The sequence below is a fragment of the Polyodon spathula genome, chromosome 2, assembly GCF_017654505.1.
Source record: "Polyodon spathula isolate WHYD16114869_AA chromosome 2, ASM1765450v1, whole genome shotgun sequence".
NCBI classification, from domain to species: Eukaryota; Metazoa; Chordata; class Actinopteri; order Acipenseriformes; family Polyodontidae; genus Polyodon; species Polyodon spathula.
This window is the reverse complement of record NC_054535.1, coordinates 12,363,913-12,383,259: the sequence shown is the minus strand read 5'-3', so window position 1 is coordinate 12,383,259 and position 19,347 is coordinate 12,363,913. Positions and strand designations below refer to the sequence as shown.

At 38.7% G+C, this 19,347-nt stretch overlaps 1 protein-coding gene across 2 annotated transcripts in view; it reads right to left on the bottom strand.

Moving 5' to 3' along the window:
* Nucleotides 1–19,347, bottom strand: part of sorcs2 (sortilin-related VPS10 domain containing receptor 2) — a 281,183-nt gene that overhangs the window by 121,746 nt on the left and 140,090 nt on the right. For both annotated transcript variants that reach the window (XM_041276668.1, XM_041276678.1), the window contains exon 3: nt 19,176–19,275. In XM_041276668.1, coding sequence (XP_041132602.1) covers nt 19,176–19,275 — 100 coding nt within the window. The remainder of the gene's footprint in view (nt 1–19,175; nt 19,276–19,347) is intronic.

Below are 19,347 nucleotides of genomic sequence, written 5' to 3'. Positions count from 1 at the left end.
CTCTATCCACTCGCCAGCCTGCCACACAGGGTGATTCCTCCACCGGGACCCAGCTTTGCTGAGTCCCGCTGTTGAGTTCAATCAGCAAGCTTGTTTCATCCCACTTACTCAGCGTGCTTGGTCACCCGCCTGGCGTGGTGAATGTGTTTCTCCCATAGCTGAACTGCTATGTGTAAGCCTCTATGTTTTCCTATTACTGCCTTTGCAGTTAAAAAAAAAAAAAAAAAAAAGCAGTACATTTTTCTTCCTGCCTAACATGCCACAACTCCTTGAGCTACGCTACGCTACGTCGTCCAGAACAAGGCTATTGTCCACACTATACAAGTGAGCACCGTGAGCTCCCCTGTACTGCTCTCCTGATTGCACCAGTACTGTTTTCTAAGTCGCTCAGTGTCCGCGGTGCTTCTGCACCCTTGGTGCCTGAGTGCTTCAATACACATGTGACGTTGGGAGCCCCTAGCCAGGCAGCAGGCTAAAGCCCTTGCTCTGGCCCCAGCTCAGCTGATAACACCAGCCCCAGAGCTGACCCCGCCTGCATCGGTGATTGCTCCAGATGTTACAGAACCGGATGCTACAGAACCAGATGTCAGCATTGCTAAGGAGGACCATAAACCATACGTCTTTGTACACCTATAGCTGGAAGCCATGACCCAATATCTTGCCCTATGCCAGTCATGTTACAGCTTATGCAAGAACTGGTTGATGCTGGTAGGTCACCTTCCACTTTGAAGGTGTATTTAGTGGCTATCTCTGAATGCCATGCCCCCGTAGAATCGGTGTCTCCGGGTGTGCATTTCTTGGCTATCCTTTTTCTTAAATGCACTCTATGATTACGCCCTCCTAGGAGGACTGTTCTCCCCGAATGGAGCCTTAATATTGTACTGGAGGCACTCACAAAGGCCTTGTTTGAGCCCATACACTCCATAGAGTTGAAGTACCTGTCTACGAAGACAACCTTCCTTAGGGCTATCACCTCCGCTAAGCGGGTCAGTGAGCTGCAGGCGCTGTCCGTGCACAGCTCCTACATGCATATTTGGGAGGATGGAGCAAGGTGTCTCTGCGCACCAACCCTGCTTTCCTCCCCAAGGTGATCACAGCCTTCCATATGAATCAGTCTGTAGAACTGGAGTCCTTCCATTCACCACCATTTGCTTCGACGGATGATGAGAGATTGAATTCCCTCTGCCCATTACAGACATTGAGATGCTACGTGCATTGGAAAAGAGCTCTGGCAGGCATATCCCATACATGATGTCATTGGTGGTCGTCTTCTCTTTCATGGAACCAAGGTTATGGTAAGTAACCTAACGTTCTGCGCAGTGCTGCTGTAGCCCAGCAGCTGCTCTCTCTACCCGTGCGCCGCAGCAAACAATGCAGACAAGCCTGTGCTTAGTCTCCTTAAAAACAGAAAAACACAATGAAAAATGAAAAATATTTCTCTCATACAAAATACAGTAATAACAACTGCTTTATTATACAAACCGTCGTGTAATTTTTGCCAAAGCCAAAGCGAGAATAAAATAACTCCAGCTGGTGCTATTGCAGCCTGGGGGGAGAAAAGAAAAACAGCCGACTTACATTGCTTGATCCCTGGGAAGGAGCAACTCAAGCCGCTGGCTTCACGCAGAGCACAAGGCCGCTGTGGGTCATAACAAACAACAGACTGTAGTGCACAACATACACGTAATTAATTTTTAAGAAATGTATTATAGAGTAATTAAATTACCGCATAAATTATGTAAAACAATAATTAACAAAAATTATAGTCATAAGCAACAAGTACTTATCTGATTAACTCCTCCTGTCAGGTCAGTCTTGAAAGGAAAAATGCCACGAGGTCTGTGAGCACTGTCATTTTATGCCTTCGAGGGCGGGTCATGACTGCGTCAGTCTCTGCGAGCAGCTTTGATATATTTCATTCAGGTTTCGGGTCTAGGAGGTAAATTCCCATTTGGTAATGGTTACATTTAATACTTGAAAGAGAACCCTGTAAGCATCCCATTTTAGAAAAACGAAGGGGTCCAATAATGTGTGTGTGTGTCACTTATCAGAGAGCTGCAACGTCTTAAAATACACTACAGTCATCATACAAGTTGCACACCCCGAATTCCCATGACAGTGTGATTTCCATGAGGGTCTGTCTCCTTCAGGATCATGCTGATAAAGGTAACTCAGTGCACATCTGTATTCTTCTCAGCCCATCAGAGTGCTGACAGCAAAGACTCCCTCTATCCAGCGCATGTCATTCTTCTCCGACACCAGGCTCTCAAGAGAGAGGAATACATGCCATGCTGTATCACAACAACATCACATAACTTGAGCACACATGACAGCCATATATTTTATACTGACACTTTGAATTTGGATTTAAAACTTATATGACAAAAAAAACAAAAAAACACTGCAGTGTATGCAACAGCTTCTGTCTACTGGCCTTTAATTTAAGTGATGTTACAATGATGTTTAGAAAACAAATTCTATACCACTCTATCTATCAATTCATTTCTGCAATGACGAAACAGAGCTACTTGAATCGGATTAATCAGGTTTGTGTTAATAAGATACAAGGTGCATGACTGCTGGTCCAGGAAACCATTTTGGTTAAACATATTTGCATTGTTCTGAATAAAATGACACATTCTCCAGAAAGCTCAGTAATTTTGTACACAAGAACTCTCTGCAAACCATTATTTCTGCCATGCTCCTGCAATGAACAAATATAAACAACTGTAAATACAGACATGTTCTCTAGCTGCAGGGCCTCCACTGAAGCTCAGTTTGCTTCATATGTTATTTGATTTATTTGTTCACCTTTCAGTTGGTGTTTTTATGATGTTTGCAATGAAGTTGACTAGTTCTGGATTCTGTTGATCTAGTACTGAGTTACTACCATTTTTTTCTCATTAGCTGTCTGTGAGATTGTCTGTGACATTCTAACTGGCTAGGCCTGCAGAGACGTCATGTGACACAATGGCATTGTAATATCACATGGTTTCAATGAAATGGAAAAGTCTCTCTGGACAAAAAGAGCCATAAACAGTGGATTACATATTACGAATTATTTTAAAATAAAACTTGATTACAAATAAACACCTCACTAGGTTTCCCCTTTTTGCTTTGGAAACAGTTGAATGACGTCTTTGATTCTCTTTGTTAAATACCAATTGAAAGACAGAACATGAACCATAGAAATTTTATAGATCGGACTATCATTATCAAGCAAGTTGACAAAAAAAGATGGTGCAGTCACAGGATCTGGCAGAATTGTATTGATTGTAGTGCCACTGTTATCTCCCTGTAAAACAAACAGATGGGAGAAAACAGTGCCATCGCAACACAGTGATGATGATTCATCAATTCGTTCATTGTTCTTAGCTGCATTCAATTTAGACAATTCAAGACTGTTTCATAACAAAAGGTACTCATCAGTACATCGCAAGCAAGACAGTACATTTGTCAATTGTGCAGACAATACAAGAATAAAAATAAAAGTTATTTCCCTGTTCAAAGACAACATGAAATAAGGGTCACATACACAAAGACACATACACAAAGAGTCAGTGGTCAGCACTGATGTCTACTGGTCAGAGCTGGTGGTTTGCTAGATTTCAACTGGTCATGCTGGTTGAGGAGACTTGCTGCTGGTTGAGGAGCTGGTAAACTGGTCCAAAAACGGTTTAATTTAAAGTCCCTTTATTGTAAAGTTTTTTTTTTTAATTAACTGTTTGTTGTCTATACTACTAAATGAACCGCTTTTACCTTCTGGGTGACACTAAGAGGACAATCCATATGTGTTTCAATTCACAACTCTTTGCTAATTGCCAGCTCAACAGCTATTGCTGTTTTTTTTTTGTTAAAGGTGACTACTGCATGTATGGGCACTTTCATTGTATGACAGTTAACATTCAAGTGGATACAAAAAACCTAAACTGTGTGTTCACTTGGTATATCATATACTGTAGTTATACAGTAGCTATTTACTAAAGAGTATTTCTGGAATACTGTGTATTTAAAACATGTATAATTAGCTTTGATATGAGTCATCACAGAATCAGTTCAGAAGGAACATTGGTTGTTAGCTGTGGTTATATTTGGTTTGTGTATCCAAGGCAAATTGTTGAGGAACAGTTAACTGTATATTTAAAACGTTAAACAGAAAAAAAAAAAAAAATAGTATTTATTTTTACTATCAGAAAGGTAAGCATTCATTAAATTAAAGCTGTTAGTTTGTATTTCTATTTTGCAGAATATTACAATTCTGTACCTTGTACATTAGGAATCTCGCTGTACAGTATATACTGATTTTGGATTTCTCTAGAAGCTAGATATATTGTTTTAAAATTATTCCTAGTCTTAGAATATTGCTTGCTCTGTTTATCTGAATTGGCTCAGATTATTTAAACACAGACTTCTGCTTCAGTTTTGGTCTATCTAATACTGATGACTTAGATCAGCAATACAGTGATATTAAAGCTTTTGTGCAAGCAATGTGATGCATGAATTTCACTCAGTAATCTTGCTTTTCCTATGCCAAACATGCTGCATTTATTTTAGTAAGTGTTTGTCTTACAATATATTGCTTGACCAATAGAAAATAAACACCAGCTACACATTCTCATATTTGACATAATAAGTTTAATTTGCTGACATATTGGGCATATATATAGCGATTTTTGCTCCAATTTTATTTAAAGGGAAAACATAATAATTACATCAATATCACAAAATTTTCATGAGACAGCTTAGTTGCTGGTAGATGCAGTTATTATTATTTTTATGTTTTTCTCTTCTTCTGAATAGGCCCATGGTGTATACTTACACACACATCTCAGTAGCAATTTGGCCACATTGTATTGTACACAACAGCCACACAGGGATCAAGATAACTTTGTTTGTAATCTGAGACAGAAAAGATTGCCGAAAAAGCTACAGTGCATTATTAAACTCCACAGTTTATTTACACCTCTATTTGGCAAGCTTCCTTTATTTAACATGGTGCAGGGTTTTTTTAACAGCCAAGCAAATAAGCCTTTATTCAACCAACCTTTCTGGTGAGCTTACAAAAGTAATGGACGACATCTACCACTAGAATTAAGATGCATTCATTTTGTTCCAGGTTATGCTTAGAAAACACTTAGGATAGAACCCCCCCCCCCCCCCCCCCCCGGCATGTAAAAACTAAGTAATCAGGTAAAAAAATAATTTACAGTCAAAGTCAGGGCTTCACTTGAGAGTTTGCACACTCACAAAAAGCAAATATCAGCATACACCAGCACAGCACGCTACAGGATAAGCCAGCTTGGGCCTGCCTTGTTCACAACAGTGCACCGATTCATCCCTAGTCCTTGACAATTCCAGAGCCCTTTGCTCTAACAAGACACCAATTCTTGTCCCGTTTAAAGGGCTCAATTGCATTGGCAGGCAAAGGGGGAGTGAGGACAAGGTCACAGAGGGAGATTTTCTGTTGTGTCAAATGCAGTAGCAAGAGAAAAGAGTGCCAAGGAGAGGAAATGGAGGAAAAAATCAAAAGTCCTGTGTCCCACTAATGAGAGGAAACTGCATTCTGTTTATCACAGCACACGTCATGTTATCGGAAGCAGCAGTGAGTGGTTATTTATGCCTCTATAAGGGGCCAACAACTTGAGTTACCCGTCTCACATCATTACTTATAAAGAACAGTCGATGCGCATGCGAGTGAAAATAGTAAACTAGAGATTGCACAACGTTTTATTTTTAAAAAAATATGAACTGTTGCTTCATAATCACTTTATGTTATGTCAAGTAGCATGGCCTGACTGCAACCAGACCATTTGAGTGAAACTGACCATCAGCAAAGGAAGCTGATAGGTATCAGGAACAAGAACCAACCCAAAGCTGCATGTGATACACAGGGTGAGTATTAAAATCAATGTGCTGGATGCCTATTAAATATGTTTTGTTTTGTTTTGTTTTTATTTGGTAAAAGTCAACATACATTGTTCATAAAAAGAAAGAAGAATATTGAATAAAATGTAAAAAGATAAAACCTCAATAAAACAGATCAGCAGTGAAACAATTCTTACAAAATCCAAAAATCTACTTAAAAATAGATAGATATTATGCCGATCTAATAGCCAGGATGACCCAAAAAGTCAGCTAAGTCAACTTATTTCCACTGGGGTCCTGTTGAAATGAAAAGAGTGGAAACCATATATAAAAAGAAATGAAATTAAAATGAAAATGTATAATATGGGTCTGTGACAGTGAGAGCTGCAGTGGTGACATCAGACCAGGAAACGAAAAAACAACTCAGGATGATACGGGCAAAACGGCAAGGCTGTGCACGTATTTAATAATAAACAAAAATAAACAAAGTTTAAACAAAACACACCCAAAGAAAAGGGCACATTGGCCAAAGCAAAATAACACACACACTAATAATTATTGTCAAAAACAAGTACCTTTGTGCGCTGAAATATGGTATTATTCACTCTCTCTTTCTCTATAGTTCCCCCCTCACTCTCCAACCACCATGAGCCCGGAGAGGGTCTTTTACACCTGGGGCTGGAGCCTTTATTACCCATTAATAAATTACCTCAATAAGGCTCCAGCCACATTCCCACAGGTTTTATTGGGATGGGGAATTTACCCCCATCCATGCTCGGTACACTTTACAGTTTTCCGCCCGTCTCAAATAATAAATTATGTCGGATGACTTTCACCCATCCGCACATAAACACAAAATAATAATAATAATAACAATAACAATAACAATAATAATAATAATAATAATAATAATAATAATAATAATAATAATACATAAAATGTACACAACGGGTGGGCACCCTGTCACAGAGTCACATGGGCATTCAGGAAGACAATGTTTCTTCCATCTGAAGTCTCCTATTAGATAAAAATGTCTTTACATCCTTAAAAACATTCATGCCGTTCAAACTCTTAATATGGTTTGGAAATGAATTACATATTTGTATGCCAGTGAAATAAAAATTATCCATAGCTGAGCTAGTTACCATTGGCATAATACAGTTATAAATACTATTTCTAGTAGAATAACTATGTTGTTCTACTACTCTCTTGAAATTGTTATGTAAATAATTACTTGATAAATTATTGTGAATTTTGAAAACATGATTTAGTTTTAACTGACTGACTGTCGTTGACATTGAGAAGTCCAATACTAATTCATTCTTTCTGTCCAATATGTGACCAAAAGTCCCTGCCTTTTATAAAGCGAATTTTATTTTGTGCCAAATACAAAAATACTTTATGCTGTGCAATCACAAGGCTCATCTCATTGCATATTCTTATTGCATGTATCCATCATTCTACAATAAACCTTTTCATGTAATTAACAGTTTATTACACTGTAAATCTACAAATCAACAAAACATTTTAGCAAATTACTTTTTATTTCTTTGCTCACATGCTGTGTAAATAATTTGGTTGCTTGTTATTAAAAAGGATAGCTCCCATTCAGTGGAACAGGAAGTAGGTAGCTGTCATAATTCATCATTTTCCTATATTCCATTTGTGTATGTCTGTGTGCTTGTACTGTAGGAGTGTTTGGGGAGAGAAGGGTTCTAAAGAACGCAAGGGGAGACAATGTTCCTTGTAAATGACAAGGCTAGCGACCTGTGGCAAGAAAAGGTTTGTACTTACAAGAAGACTGCTTGCCCTGTTTGGTCCAATTAATTATCATCCTGGCTTGGGCTGTCAGCACAATCAAGCTCAGAGTTAGAAACAATTTCTTTTTGTTTGTGGCATACAACAATGCTATTTATCTGAGAGGGGCACTTGATAAACAAGGGAAGTAGCACTGCCTGGCAGCGCTCAGCTTCCAGTTAGAGAAATCGGAGAGATATTATCCCGGGAGTCATTAATCCTAAGTTTCAATTTGTCATCTGGGAAGAACAGACACAGCCCTTAGGTACTAAGTGAAGTTTTGTGTGTTTGAAAAAAATAAATAAATGAGAGAGAGAATTAAAAAGCACTAAGCAGCCACAGTAAACACTTTGTTATCTGAATGCTACCTGACTAAATGAATACACGACTGGTATATGTATGTCATTTGGTAAGTTATTAAAAGGTCAGGTGACTCAGTCTGACTTGTTGTCCTATTACAATGGCACTCCTTTCATTGATTGCCTTGGTATTTTAAAGTCCTTGAACCTGATCATATAAAGTTTCAAGGGCACTGACTTACTCAGTAGACCAGAAATGATACCTTCCTAGGCTGCACATGTGCTATAACACCTTGTTTGAAATGTACTTTTGTGTTAGTTTTGTGATCAACATCAAAATAAACTTTTATAAAAATCTATTTCTCCACCTTGAGCATAAAACCAATACATAACTGCAGACCTTCCTTGACTTGAAAGACATCTAATGTAACAAAGTGGGTAGAACCTGTTCCTTGATTATTTTTATTATTATTTTTTATTTATTTATTACAGTTTAAAACCTCTGTCTAGTTGTTTTCTACCAGAAAGACACAAACCCGACAACATGACTCCACCAGATTCACATGAGTGAGATACAGAGAAAGCACAGTACCAAAAACTCTATAATTCCAGAAACCCTACAGTATCCTACAGTGTTTTGGTATGGTAGTCATTTTTCTTTATATGGATAAACTGTAGTATAGTAATAACAATAAAAGTAAAATGATGATAAACCATAGTTAGGCAATGCATTCTGCGATAAAAACATGTTTAAAACTATAATAATGTATTTTAATCATAGCAAATTGCAAAAATATCTTGGTAAAAATTAAGAGGGTGAACCCAACTAAACATTTATTACAGGACAAATATGCTGCAACAGACCATGCCCTTTGAAATATGATTTTGAAAAAATACAGCACTCTTGAGCAATAGACTAAACTGTAATACAGACATTAACTAATTTCACCCCCAAGCATATTCACGTACTATTGCAGAGTGGCCAAGCTGATTATCAACTGAACATTTGATAATACAGCAGCAAAAAAAACCACACAAATTTGTGTTTAAACTGTGAGCTCAAGTGAGCATGTACTTTACATCTATTCATAGTATTGATATACTACAGCTATAGTATATAGTGATATAGTGAGGCTGTCTCCAAGTTAAAAGCAACCATGGACTATGTACGTTTTTACTATGTTTTCAATTTTATTTTAAAATGCTTTGAGTCTGAGCGAATCAGAACTAGAGTCTGATAAAGAGAAAAACAGACGTACAAAGTGGGCAGGCGAGCGTGACTCTTAATAACCAGCCAACTGCTAGCTTCAGTCTGAAATTCCTCACACATATCCACCTTTCCATAATAAAGTTCACTCCTCTCGGAGGGGTGACACTGCCATGTTATAGGCTAGTTACAGCAGTGCAGATTCAGCAGGTGGCAATTACAGGATGGTGACTGCTGCCTGAGATTACAGTGTCAGAAACCCTGATAGTCTCACTCTCTTTTCATTGACTCGGCTTGACTGGATGCCTACTTAAATTTTAAAACACTATTGCTCACCTTCAAAACCCTTATTGCCCACACAGTCACTAGCACGGTTCCATGTGCGCATACGTCTCCTGTTGTGTTCTTAAGCTAATTCAATGCTGCAGCAAACTTTCTTAACCAGACTAAAAAGTGTTGTTGCTTAGAGTGTAGAGTTTTTGTTTATCACTGGTTCTTATTCCACCCGAACAGCAAAACAATCGAAGTATTTAATTATTGCCATTATATGGGGCTTGTTATGCTTATTCATAAACCTGCTCCAGCCCCTCTGAAACTGTGTCAGAGCGAGCAGGTAAAACAGATGAACCAATCAAAATGCTAAACTTTGGGTCAGGAACCAATGCAATCCTTTTGATTGAACAGGTTGGATTTTAGCAGCTGAAGTTACTACTTCAGAAACATGTTGATAGGAAGACCCAAAGAATAACCCACAAGAAACAAAAATATCTGGTCAAAACTGATTTACGACCAGCGACATGTTAATAAAAATATTAAAACAATCATAATTATGTTAAAAAATAATACGTACAACAAAGCAGAAAACTAGGGAAAATAATGCATTGTCTTTTAAACCCTACAGCATGTTCATTAACATTTTAAAGTATATATAGAGCTAACTACATAATGTCAGTAAATCTTAAATAGGCTACAGTATTATGATTTACCATCACATAGCAGATCTCACCTTTTCATATACTATAGATGCACACATTATGATTTTTCGGTGAACACATCTTGTAGTCATTTCCATGCTGCAGGTCTACTTCCCATTGAAATATACATTTCTCCAAAAAAAAAAAAAACAAAAAAAAAAAACAACCATTCTAAACACTTAACATTTGTTTTCTTACAATAACTAAAATTCCCAGGATCTAGATGCATTGGGTCACATTTAGTACCGATCACTGCTTTTTCTATCATTGACGTGTTTTCAACAGAAGCTATTCCTTCATGGTACTTTAGGGAGTTGTCCTGAGATAAAGCATTAAAGTGTTTGCAGGTTCAGTAATATTCTTTTCCAGCAGCTTCAAATAAATTACCATTTAAAACTCACCATAATATGTGTATTTTTTCATACAGGAAAATCTGAGATCAACGGAATTACAGCAATAGGGTAAGATTGACTGAAATGATTTTGTTAGCACCATGTACACCATGGCATTTCTTACATCTGCAAGGGGCAGAGTGTTGCAGGGGTCAGGGTAACGATTACACTGTGGTGTACCAGGTGTTCCCTGAGAATAGACATATTTTGAGAGCTCTAATTTTTACTGAAACAGAACATTACTCAATTTCACATGCATACTTAACTAATGTAAAATTAATTATTTTGTAACAAAAAAATGCATTTTGTGTTGCAATATTTAATAAATCACAATTGTACACTGGTTGCTTCATCTACATTTAAGTAGCACCAATATATAACTAACATAACTAACTAAAAAAAAAGTGGTCAATTTCCCTGAGGCTAAGAGACATGAAACATAACCGCGACTCACTATTTAGATGTTTACTTTAGATAACATAACACAGCATTGTGGAATCAAGATACACATTCACAGGGCTCCTGAGTGGTGCATCCAGTAAAGGTACTCCACTCAGAGTGCAGAATGTGCCCTATAGTTTGAAGATCAGCAGTTAAAATCAAGGCTATGGCAGGGAGTTCCCAGGGGTGGCACACAATTGGCCAAGCGCTGCCCGGGAGGGGAGGGGTTAGGTCGGCTGGGGAGTCCTTGGCTCACCGCACACCAGAGACCCCTGTGGGCTAGCTGGGCGCCTGCAGTTCTGCCTGTGTGCAATTCAGAACTGTGTGGTCCTCTGATGCTGCAGTGTGAAAAAAAAATGGATGACGGCACACGTTTCAGAGGACGGGAGTGCTTGTCTTCGTCTCTACCAAGTTTGTGCGGGGGTTCCAGCGGGTTGAATAATTGGCCATTCCAAACTGGGCATTTAATATGGTCATATTCTCTTACAAACCCACCCTTGTGAAGATTAATAAAAACAATTCTAAGAAGTTTTCACAAGGCCATAAGAGGTAAGCAGTCAGTGGAAAAAATGGGCAAGATCCTTAAAAAAAAAACTTCTGTACTTTGTTCAAAACTGTATTTTTTTTATCTTATCGTATAATGTTCTTCTCAACTGCCTGGATGTCAAAATTTCTAAAATGAACAGGCTTGCCATTCTTTCCATATGACTTGATATGGAAAGTTCAACAACTTATTATTTTTAATTAAAAGCTCTGCTCTGCAGAACTATTGTGCTACGTTTTAAGTATGGGTGGATGTTTTGGTCTATTTGGGTGCCCTGGTGCATCAGCCCTCATACAATGTATACAAAAATCTCTAAGGGACTGATTTATTACAATTATAATGCAATTTTCACCATTTTTTTGTGAAAGAAAAATAGTTCTGTTATTGTACAGCTCTATGATGAATCATTTTCTCTTATGCTTTACGGTAATCAAACATATAGGCCTACCTAAAAACATCTTAGTGGTTTTCAATGTATGTTCTGCTTATATAAACAAACTCTTGATAAATTTTGTAAATATGTTTAATTGAAGCCCTTGCAGCTTTGCAGCTTCATGTGTCACTTTGTGTTGTAACTTTTTTTTACAATGCACTGCTAAATACAATACAGTATACCCTGCAAATTGATAGGTCATATTTTTGGATATCCCTGCAATAATTGTATATTTGTATATTAAAAATAAATAAATACATAAAAACAATAGAATTACATTTACAACCCAAACAAAGCTGCTTTTTTAAAAGGCAACGACTCTCATAAAACTGTATTCAGACATGTAGATGTACTGCTTAGTCATTGTTGCCTTTGAAAAGCCCCAAGACAGAGAACAACAGTCTAGACATGATTTAACATTGACTAAAACTGGAGGGATGTCAGATGTTTTATTTTATTTCAAAAGCTAAAGCAAATGTATCTGCCAACTCTTCGTTACAGGCTGGACCTGACATTCTCTGAGGAAGAATGTGCTTGAAGTGATATGAGTCTAAATGTTTCGTAAAATGTTGTCTCCGTAATATACTGGTCTTGTTCAATGATACTTTGGGGAGTTAAATTGGATTTACAAGATTTACATTATACGTCATTTTTTCACACATCACTTGAGACATTTTAATTAGCTTAACTGGTCTCTGCTGTCCTTGCAAGAAAACGTTTATATTACTGACGACAAGCTCTGCACTTCCTCAAAAAAAAAAAATGGTTCACATGATTAATTTGTTAGATTAATTCTCCTTTATAACCATATATAGTAATTTGGCTATGAAAGTCAATATTCTGTAAAGCAAATTCTGTGACTGACCTCTGTATACAAATTAAGCAAAAATACATTTTGCCAAACAATTTGTTTAGTTTGTGGAACTTTACTTTTTTTATTATTAATATACAGCACGCATAATATAAATTACTATAAATGAAGATATCATTGTTGTCCAGTAGGGTAAATGAATGAGTGTATTTCCAGCTAAGATGATTGGTAAAAACAGCTACAAACTGATGACTACGTCCAGCTATATATATATATATATATATATATATATATATATATATATATATATATATATATATATATATATATATATATATCAAGACAAAGATTTCTGTGGTAACAGTTGCATCCAGAAAATGTACACTGCAAGGACGAGAACATTGAGGGACATACATAGCTGGATATTCCTATAGGACGCTTGTAGCATAACTCAAAAATGTACTGTGTTGAATTTGTGTCTTTCTCTAAAACGGCCAGTAGGAAATTACTACAAAATGGACTAATACAGTAGCTCTGTTCATTTTTATCGCTGATGATAATTTGCCTAAGACTCAGCTGGAACAATAACTCACGACCTTCTGATTACGGGTCAGCATTTCTGCACTTTACTTTGGTGAGTCAACACTTCAGTTCTCATCTGGAGGCTTCAAAATAAGTTTCAAACAGATGGAACTCTTCACTGGAGCTCCACAAAAACATACTGTAGAATTCCAGCATGTCCTTTCAATTCCCCTTAGAACAGCTGCCCGTTTCAGAGCTGGTAAATATTGTTGCCCTTCCCAGACACACATACACATTGATAACCCAGTGTGATTATTCATCAATTTAAAAATGTTCTTCAAAACTACAACTTCACTTTCTTAGCTGAAAAGAAAGCATTGTAGCATGGAAGGATCATTTCCATTAGCAGATTAGTCTGGTGTAAGATTATACTCCACACAGCGTATACTGAAAATATTCATAGGCCTTGTAAAGAAATGCATTGTAGTGACTACATACAGTTACAGAACAGAATAAGATAAATGAATGTATTTAACCACAATCCAGTAAGCACTAAAACCAATTTACAGTATGCAGCTGTTAGGAACAGGGCTGATCAACTTAGCTAAAGAAATCTCCTTGCATGACCGAACCATTAGTAATAAACCACTGCAGAATGAAAACAGAAATATGACACATGATAGCATGTTCCACCCAAACAGCTGGCAATATTTTTGTTTTTCAAGTTTTACTGAATGAGAGTTTGTATGTAAATGCACATTTCCTCTGAATTCATTTTGATATTTAATAGCTATTTTTATTTATTTATTTAGAAATCATTCAGACACATATCCAGTAGCAAAATATTGATATCCCTGTTTTTTCATTTAATAATGGATTTCTTGGAGAGAGATGTACCCTACTCAGCTCAATCCAGACGGGTGTCATGCTGAGGCGCTGGGGAGACCGCACTGTGGTTGATCCCTGGAGCCAACATCACAGTCGTTGTGTGTGCTAATGCACCAGGGAGGCAAAATAAGCTGATCCTTGGAGCCAGCATTACACTTTAGCCATCAACACCAGGCAGAAGGATAGTTACATCATCAGATGGAAGGAAACGCAATTGATCAGGGACCTCGCATTGATCAGTACTTCTTACGAAGTCAGTCAAGTCAGTCGAATTAAATTCAGCATAAGGAAGCAAACGAACATGAGGAGGATTTGTGTGGATACAACTAGTGATGAACCTAATGATCCTTGCAAACCCGGTCAGACGAACCAGTGTAAAAGAAAAAAGAACCTCAACGGGCACAAGCCTGGAGTTAAATGGTCAAGAGCTTGTGAGAAAAGTGTGTGGGACACAGTAAATATTTATCTCTGTTTTGCATTGGAAAGCTTAAGTGGAATAGTTGAAAAGAAGCTGGATAAATTTGGGGACATCACCTATGCATAGGGAAGCGAGAGATTTGGAGTGAAGAAAAAAGTATATGAAGAAAAAAGTACAAACTATAGTCTAGATGGCAGCAGAAGATTGAACACTTAGAGAAAGGAGGCAGCTGAGGAAGCAATGGAGAAGAGCAGAACAAAGTCAGGAGGGACTCAATCTGTTACAAAGAGTCATAAAAGCTAAGCTTGTAACATTGCGCAGAGCTAAGCACTACAAAAAGAAGGAGCTTTCGAGAACTCACTTTTATAAAGACCCATTCAAATTTGTAAAGAAGTTGTTCACCAGTGAGAAAAATGGTATTCTAAAAGCATCTAAGTTTGAGGTGGAGAGGTATTTTGAGGAAACAAACAGATTCAAAAAAAGCAGGAGCTTATGTCGATTCCTTCAGACATCCCACCTATCAATCCATCAGAATACAAAATGGAGGACTATGAACCTAAATGGAAAGAAGTAGTGCAAGCTGTGAAAAAAGCAAGGGCATCATCACCAGGGTGTACAAAAGTGCTTCTGGAGTTCTACGAATCCTGTGGAAATTGATGAAAGTGGCGTGGGAAAAATAGGTTGTACCAAGAGCATGGCACCGAACAGATAGGGTCTTCATACCCAAAGAAAGCAATTCTACAAGCATCAGTTAGTTTGGCCCTATTTCCCTGTTAAATGTGGAAGGCAAAATTTTCTTCAGCATTAATGCTAAGAGATTGTCAACTTACTTATTAAAGAACTGCTTCATTGACACATCAGTACAAAAGGCCAGCATTCCAGGTTTCCCGGGATGCATAGAATACATCAGTGTAATCTGGCAACAAATTAACAATCAGCTAAAAAGGAGAGGAAGGAGCTCCATGTGACATTCCAGGATTTAGTTAATGCATACGGTCCAGTACCACATCAGCTTCTTTGGGCAGCATTTGATTTTTTCAGTGTACCGACAACAATAACACATTTAGTGAAAGCCTACTTTGGAGATTTGCAATTTTGTTTTTCAACTTCACAATTCACTACATGGCAATGCCTAGAAGCTGGAATAACATTAGGATGCACCATTTCTCCACTGGCTTTTACCATGGCAATGGAAGTAATTATTAGGGTATCAAAATGGGTAGTGGGAGGAAAGCACTTGGTTTCTGGAATGCGACTACCACCAATTCAAGCATATATGGATGACATGACAACCTTGACTACAACAGTAGCCTGCACTAATCAGTTATTGGGCAAATTAACCAATAACATTGAATGGGTAAGAATGAAATTCAAGCCCGCTAAATCAAGTAGCATCTCTAGTTAAAGGTAAAGAAGTGGTTAAAAGGTTCTACATTAATGGTGAGGCAACTGAGAAGCCTGTGAAAAGTCATGGTAGATGGTATGGCGGGGAGCTAAAGGACAGCTTGTGTGGGAGAAGTGAGACAACAAGCAGTAGAAGGGTTGCAGAGCATAGACAGCAGTGCTTTACCAGGCAAACTGAAACTCTAGTGCTTTCAGGTTGGTCTACTGCCAAGAATGCTGTGGCCACTGACTGTACGAGGTTTCTTGACAACAGTAGAGACGTTGGGAGCTTTAATTAGTTCATACCTCAGGAAATGGTTGGGAGTTCTACGCTGCCTCAGTAGAGTGGGACTTTATGGTAAAGGAATACTGCAGTTACCAGTCTCCACTCTAACAGAGGAGTTTAAGTGTGTCAAGGTCCGATTGGAAATTACATTAGTAGAGTCACGCGATAAATGCATAAGGGAGTATGACAGAGACCGAATGACGCTTGGTGTTAGATCTCCCTCCCGACCTGACAGGGTACTAGATAAAGGGAGCAGAGTACCTTGAACTAAAAGTTATGACACTTTATTCCCATGGGTAGGTGGAAGTCGGCCAGCTAGAAAAGGGACTGAGCTACGGTGCTTGAACTCAATGACCCGAACAGGAAACGGCGTGGCATCTGGGGATTGGATTAACCAAGGGGTCATGAGCGAGGGTATAAAATAGGGGCGTAGCAAAGTAATCTGCTCCTTTTAAAATGGTTGGATTTCACCTAAAAGGAGTACTGTGAGTGTTTGTTTTGTGTTTGTAAAGTGTCGGTTGTAAATGTTGTTTGTCTTTTCAGACTATCAGTAACACGATCCGGAGCTGGAGTACAAGCCAGCAGTAACCCGGACATCACTTTTCACCCCAGCATTTCACACAGTACTGTAATTGCCACTAGCACTTACATTCACTCACTGTCTTGTGTTTGTTTTTTCGTGTTTAGTTTGGTTGTGGAGAAACCCGGAGATTAGTTATGAGTGATACATGCCGCTGTATCACTCCAGCACATTTATTATTTACAGGTGTTTGCCTTAGGGCTCTGGACATTGTTGTTATTATTATCAATAAACATCCCTGCACCTGAAAGTAATTGTCTGTTTGTTTTGTACCTGCATTGCACTCACCTGTACCCACTCACCACTTTGCCACAGGGAGGCAGCACCCATGTTGAAAACTGGAAGGAAGTGGGTGGCAAAGGAAGCCATGGAAGATGCAAAGGCTGCCCTTCGAATCGTGATATCTTGGGACAAGTTCAGCATGGAAGAGGAGGTCTTGGTCTCAGTTCAGCTCCTCCGACATTGCAAAAGGCATCCCCAGCTCAATGGAGGAAGCTGGTAGTCAACAAGGTGCAAAAGCAGGAGGAGAGGATGAGGTGCATAAAGACAGTTTTCCAAGCCAAGCAGGGAGAATGGATGAGATGGGAGAGTGTGGAACAACGCAAGATCGGCTGGCGAGACCTATGGACAATGGAACAGAGCAGGATCGGTTTCCTCATCAGGTCAACATATGATGTTCTAACCTGGGTTGGAGATGATCCGTCATGTCCTTTGTGTTCATCACCAGCAACATTAAGGCACATTTTGAGAGGATGTAAGGTGGGACTTAGCCAAAGACAGTTTACTTGGCATCATGACCAGGTCCTGCATTGTTTGGCCTTAGCACTGGAAGACAAGCATAACATAGCCAATAAGTTGCCACCAGTTCCATCAAAACATTACACACAAAGGACAACATTCCTCCGTCCAGGGGAACAACCACCAAGAAAAGGTATTAAAACCAATCCTCATCTAGGACAACTGGAAGCAGCTACAGACTGGAAAATGATGGCAGATGTTGATCAATGGCTTATTTTTCCACCTGAGAATGCCACCACTAACCTTCGACCAGATATTGTCTTGTGGTCTGGGTCAGCATGCCTCGTTCAACTGGTAGAGTTAACAGTATCATGGGAGGATGCTGTGGATTAGGTGTATGAGAAGAAGAAACTTTGGTATGCTTAACTAGCTGCTGAAGCAGAACAGAAAAGATAGAGAGTCTGGGTTTACCCAGTGGAGATCGATTGTCTAGGATTTGTGGCACACTCTACAACATGGTTTCTCAGAGAAGTTGGATTCAGTGGTCAAGAGTTGCACCACATAGTGAAGAACTTATCTGAAGCAGCAGAGAGGAGCAGCAACTGGATGTGGTTGAGACGGAAAGATTCTGGTTGGGGGACTTCAAGCATAGTAGAAAGAAAGCAACGTTGATGTAAAGGGAGGAAAGTAAGCTGGGCTTAAGTGAGTGAGGGATAGAAGGGGGTGATGCTGGGATGCCAGAGTTGCACTCAAGCCCTCTTGAGGTGTCCTGGGCTGGTCGATGAAACACCAAGTATGGAGGGTGCCCACTTGAAGACCCCAGAGATGTACCCTACTCAGCTCAATCCAGACGGTTGTCATGCTGCTGCGCTGGGGAGACCACACTGTGGTTGATCCCTGGAGCCAGCATTGCAGCCATTGTGTGTGCTGATGGGCTAGGGAGGCAAAATAAGCTGATTCCTGGTACGAGCATTACACTTAAGCCATCAACACCAGGCAAAATGACATCTACATCACCAGATCGAAGGAAGCACAAATGGATGGAAACGCAGATTGATCACATTAGTTTACTATAAAGCTATGTCTTAATTGGTGCTTATCTTGGCGAGAGCCGAGTTCAAATCAGCAAGAAGTTTTAGCACCTACTCTCATGTAATGGAAATCACAACCTTATTTGTTTCCTCTATTCCAGATTAAGTTTTCTCCACTTTAATACCATCACTTTTATGAGATCTGTGGTACTGAAATAATAATGCTTTCTTCTTAATGAAAATCTACTTAAGATGTTTTCTCTCGATTCATTCAGGAAAAATCAGATGGCCTCTTTGCAGGCCATTTTAATAACACCAACATGTTAAATACTTCACTGTATATATCTTGTTAAGATGGAACCTTCAATCTCATCCTGGATATAAAATTAATTGATCAAAAAGACAGTAAAGACACATTTGTTTTTAAGTAATTCAAAAATATTTATCGGCTTGCTAAAAAGCATGTTTACTAAAACGTTATGACATACGTATGCAACAAAAGTGAATGATTAGAGTAGCTAAACACCTGCATCAGGTGAGCAATGCAGTTCCTTGGTCATCCCTACCTTCTTCTTGTTTCTGGGACAGATGTAGAAGTTGGTGACGACTATAGTTGTGCCAGGCAGCAGATTCAGCTTGGTGTAGGTTGTTCCATAATCAGTGGACCTACAACGACAAAGGTAAATGTACAATTGATCTTTCTACAAGTCAAAGAGGCTTCAGTCTGACTGCAGGCTA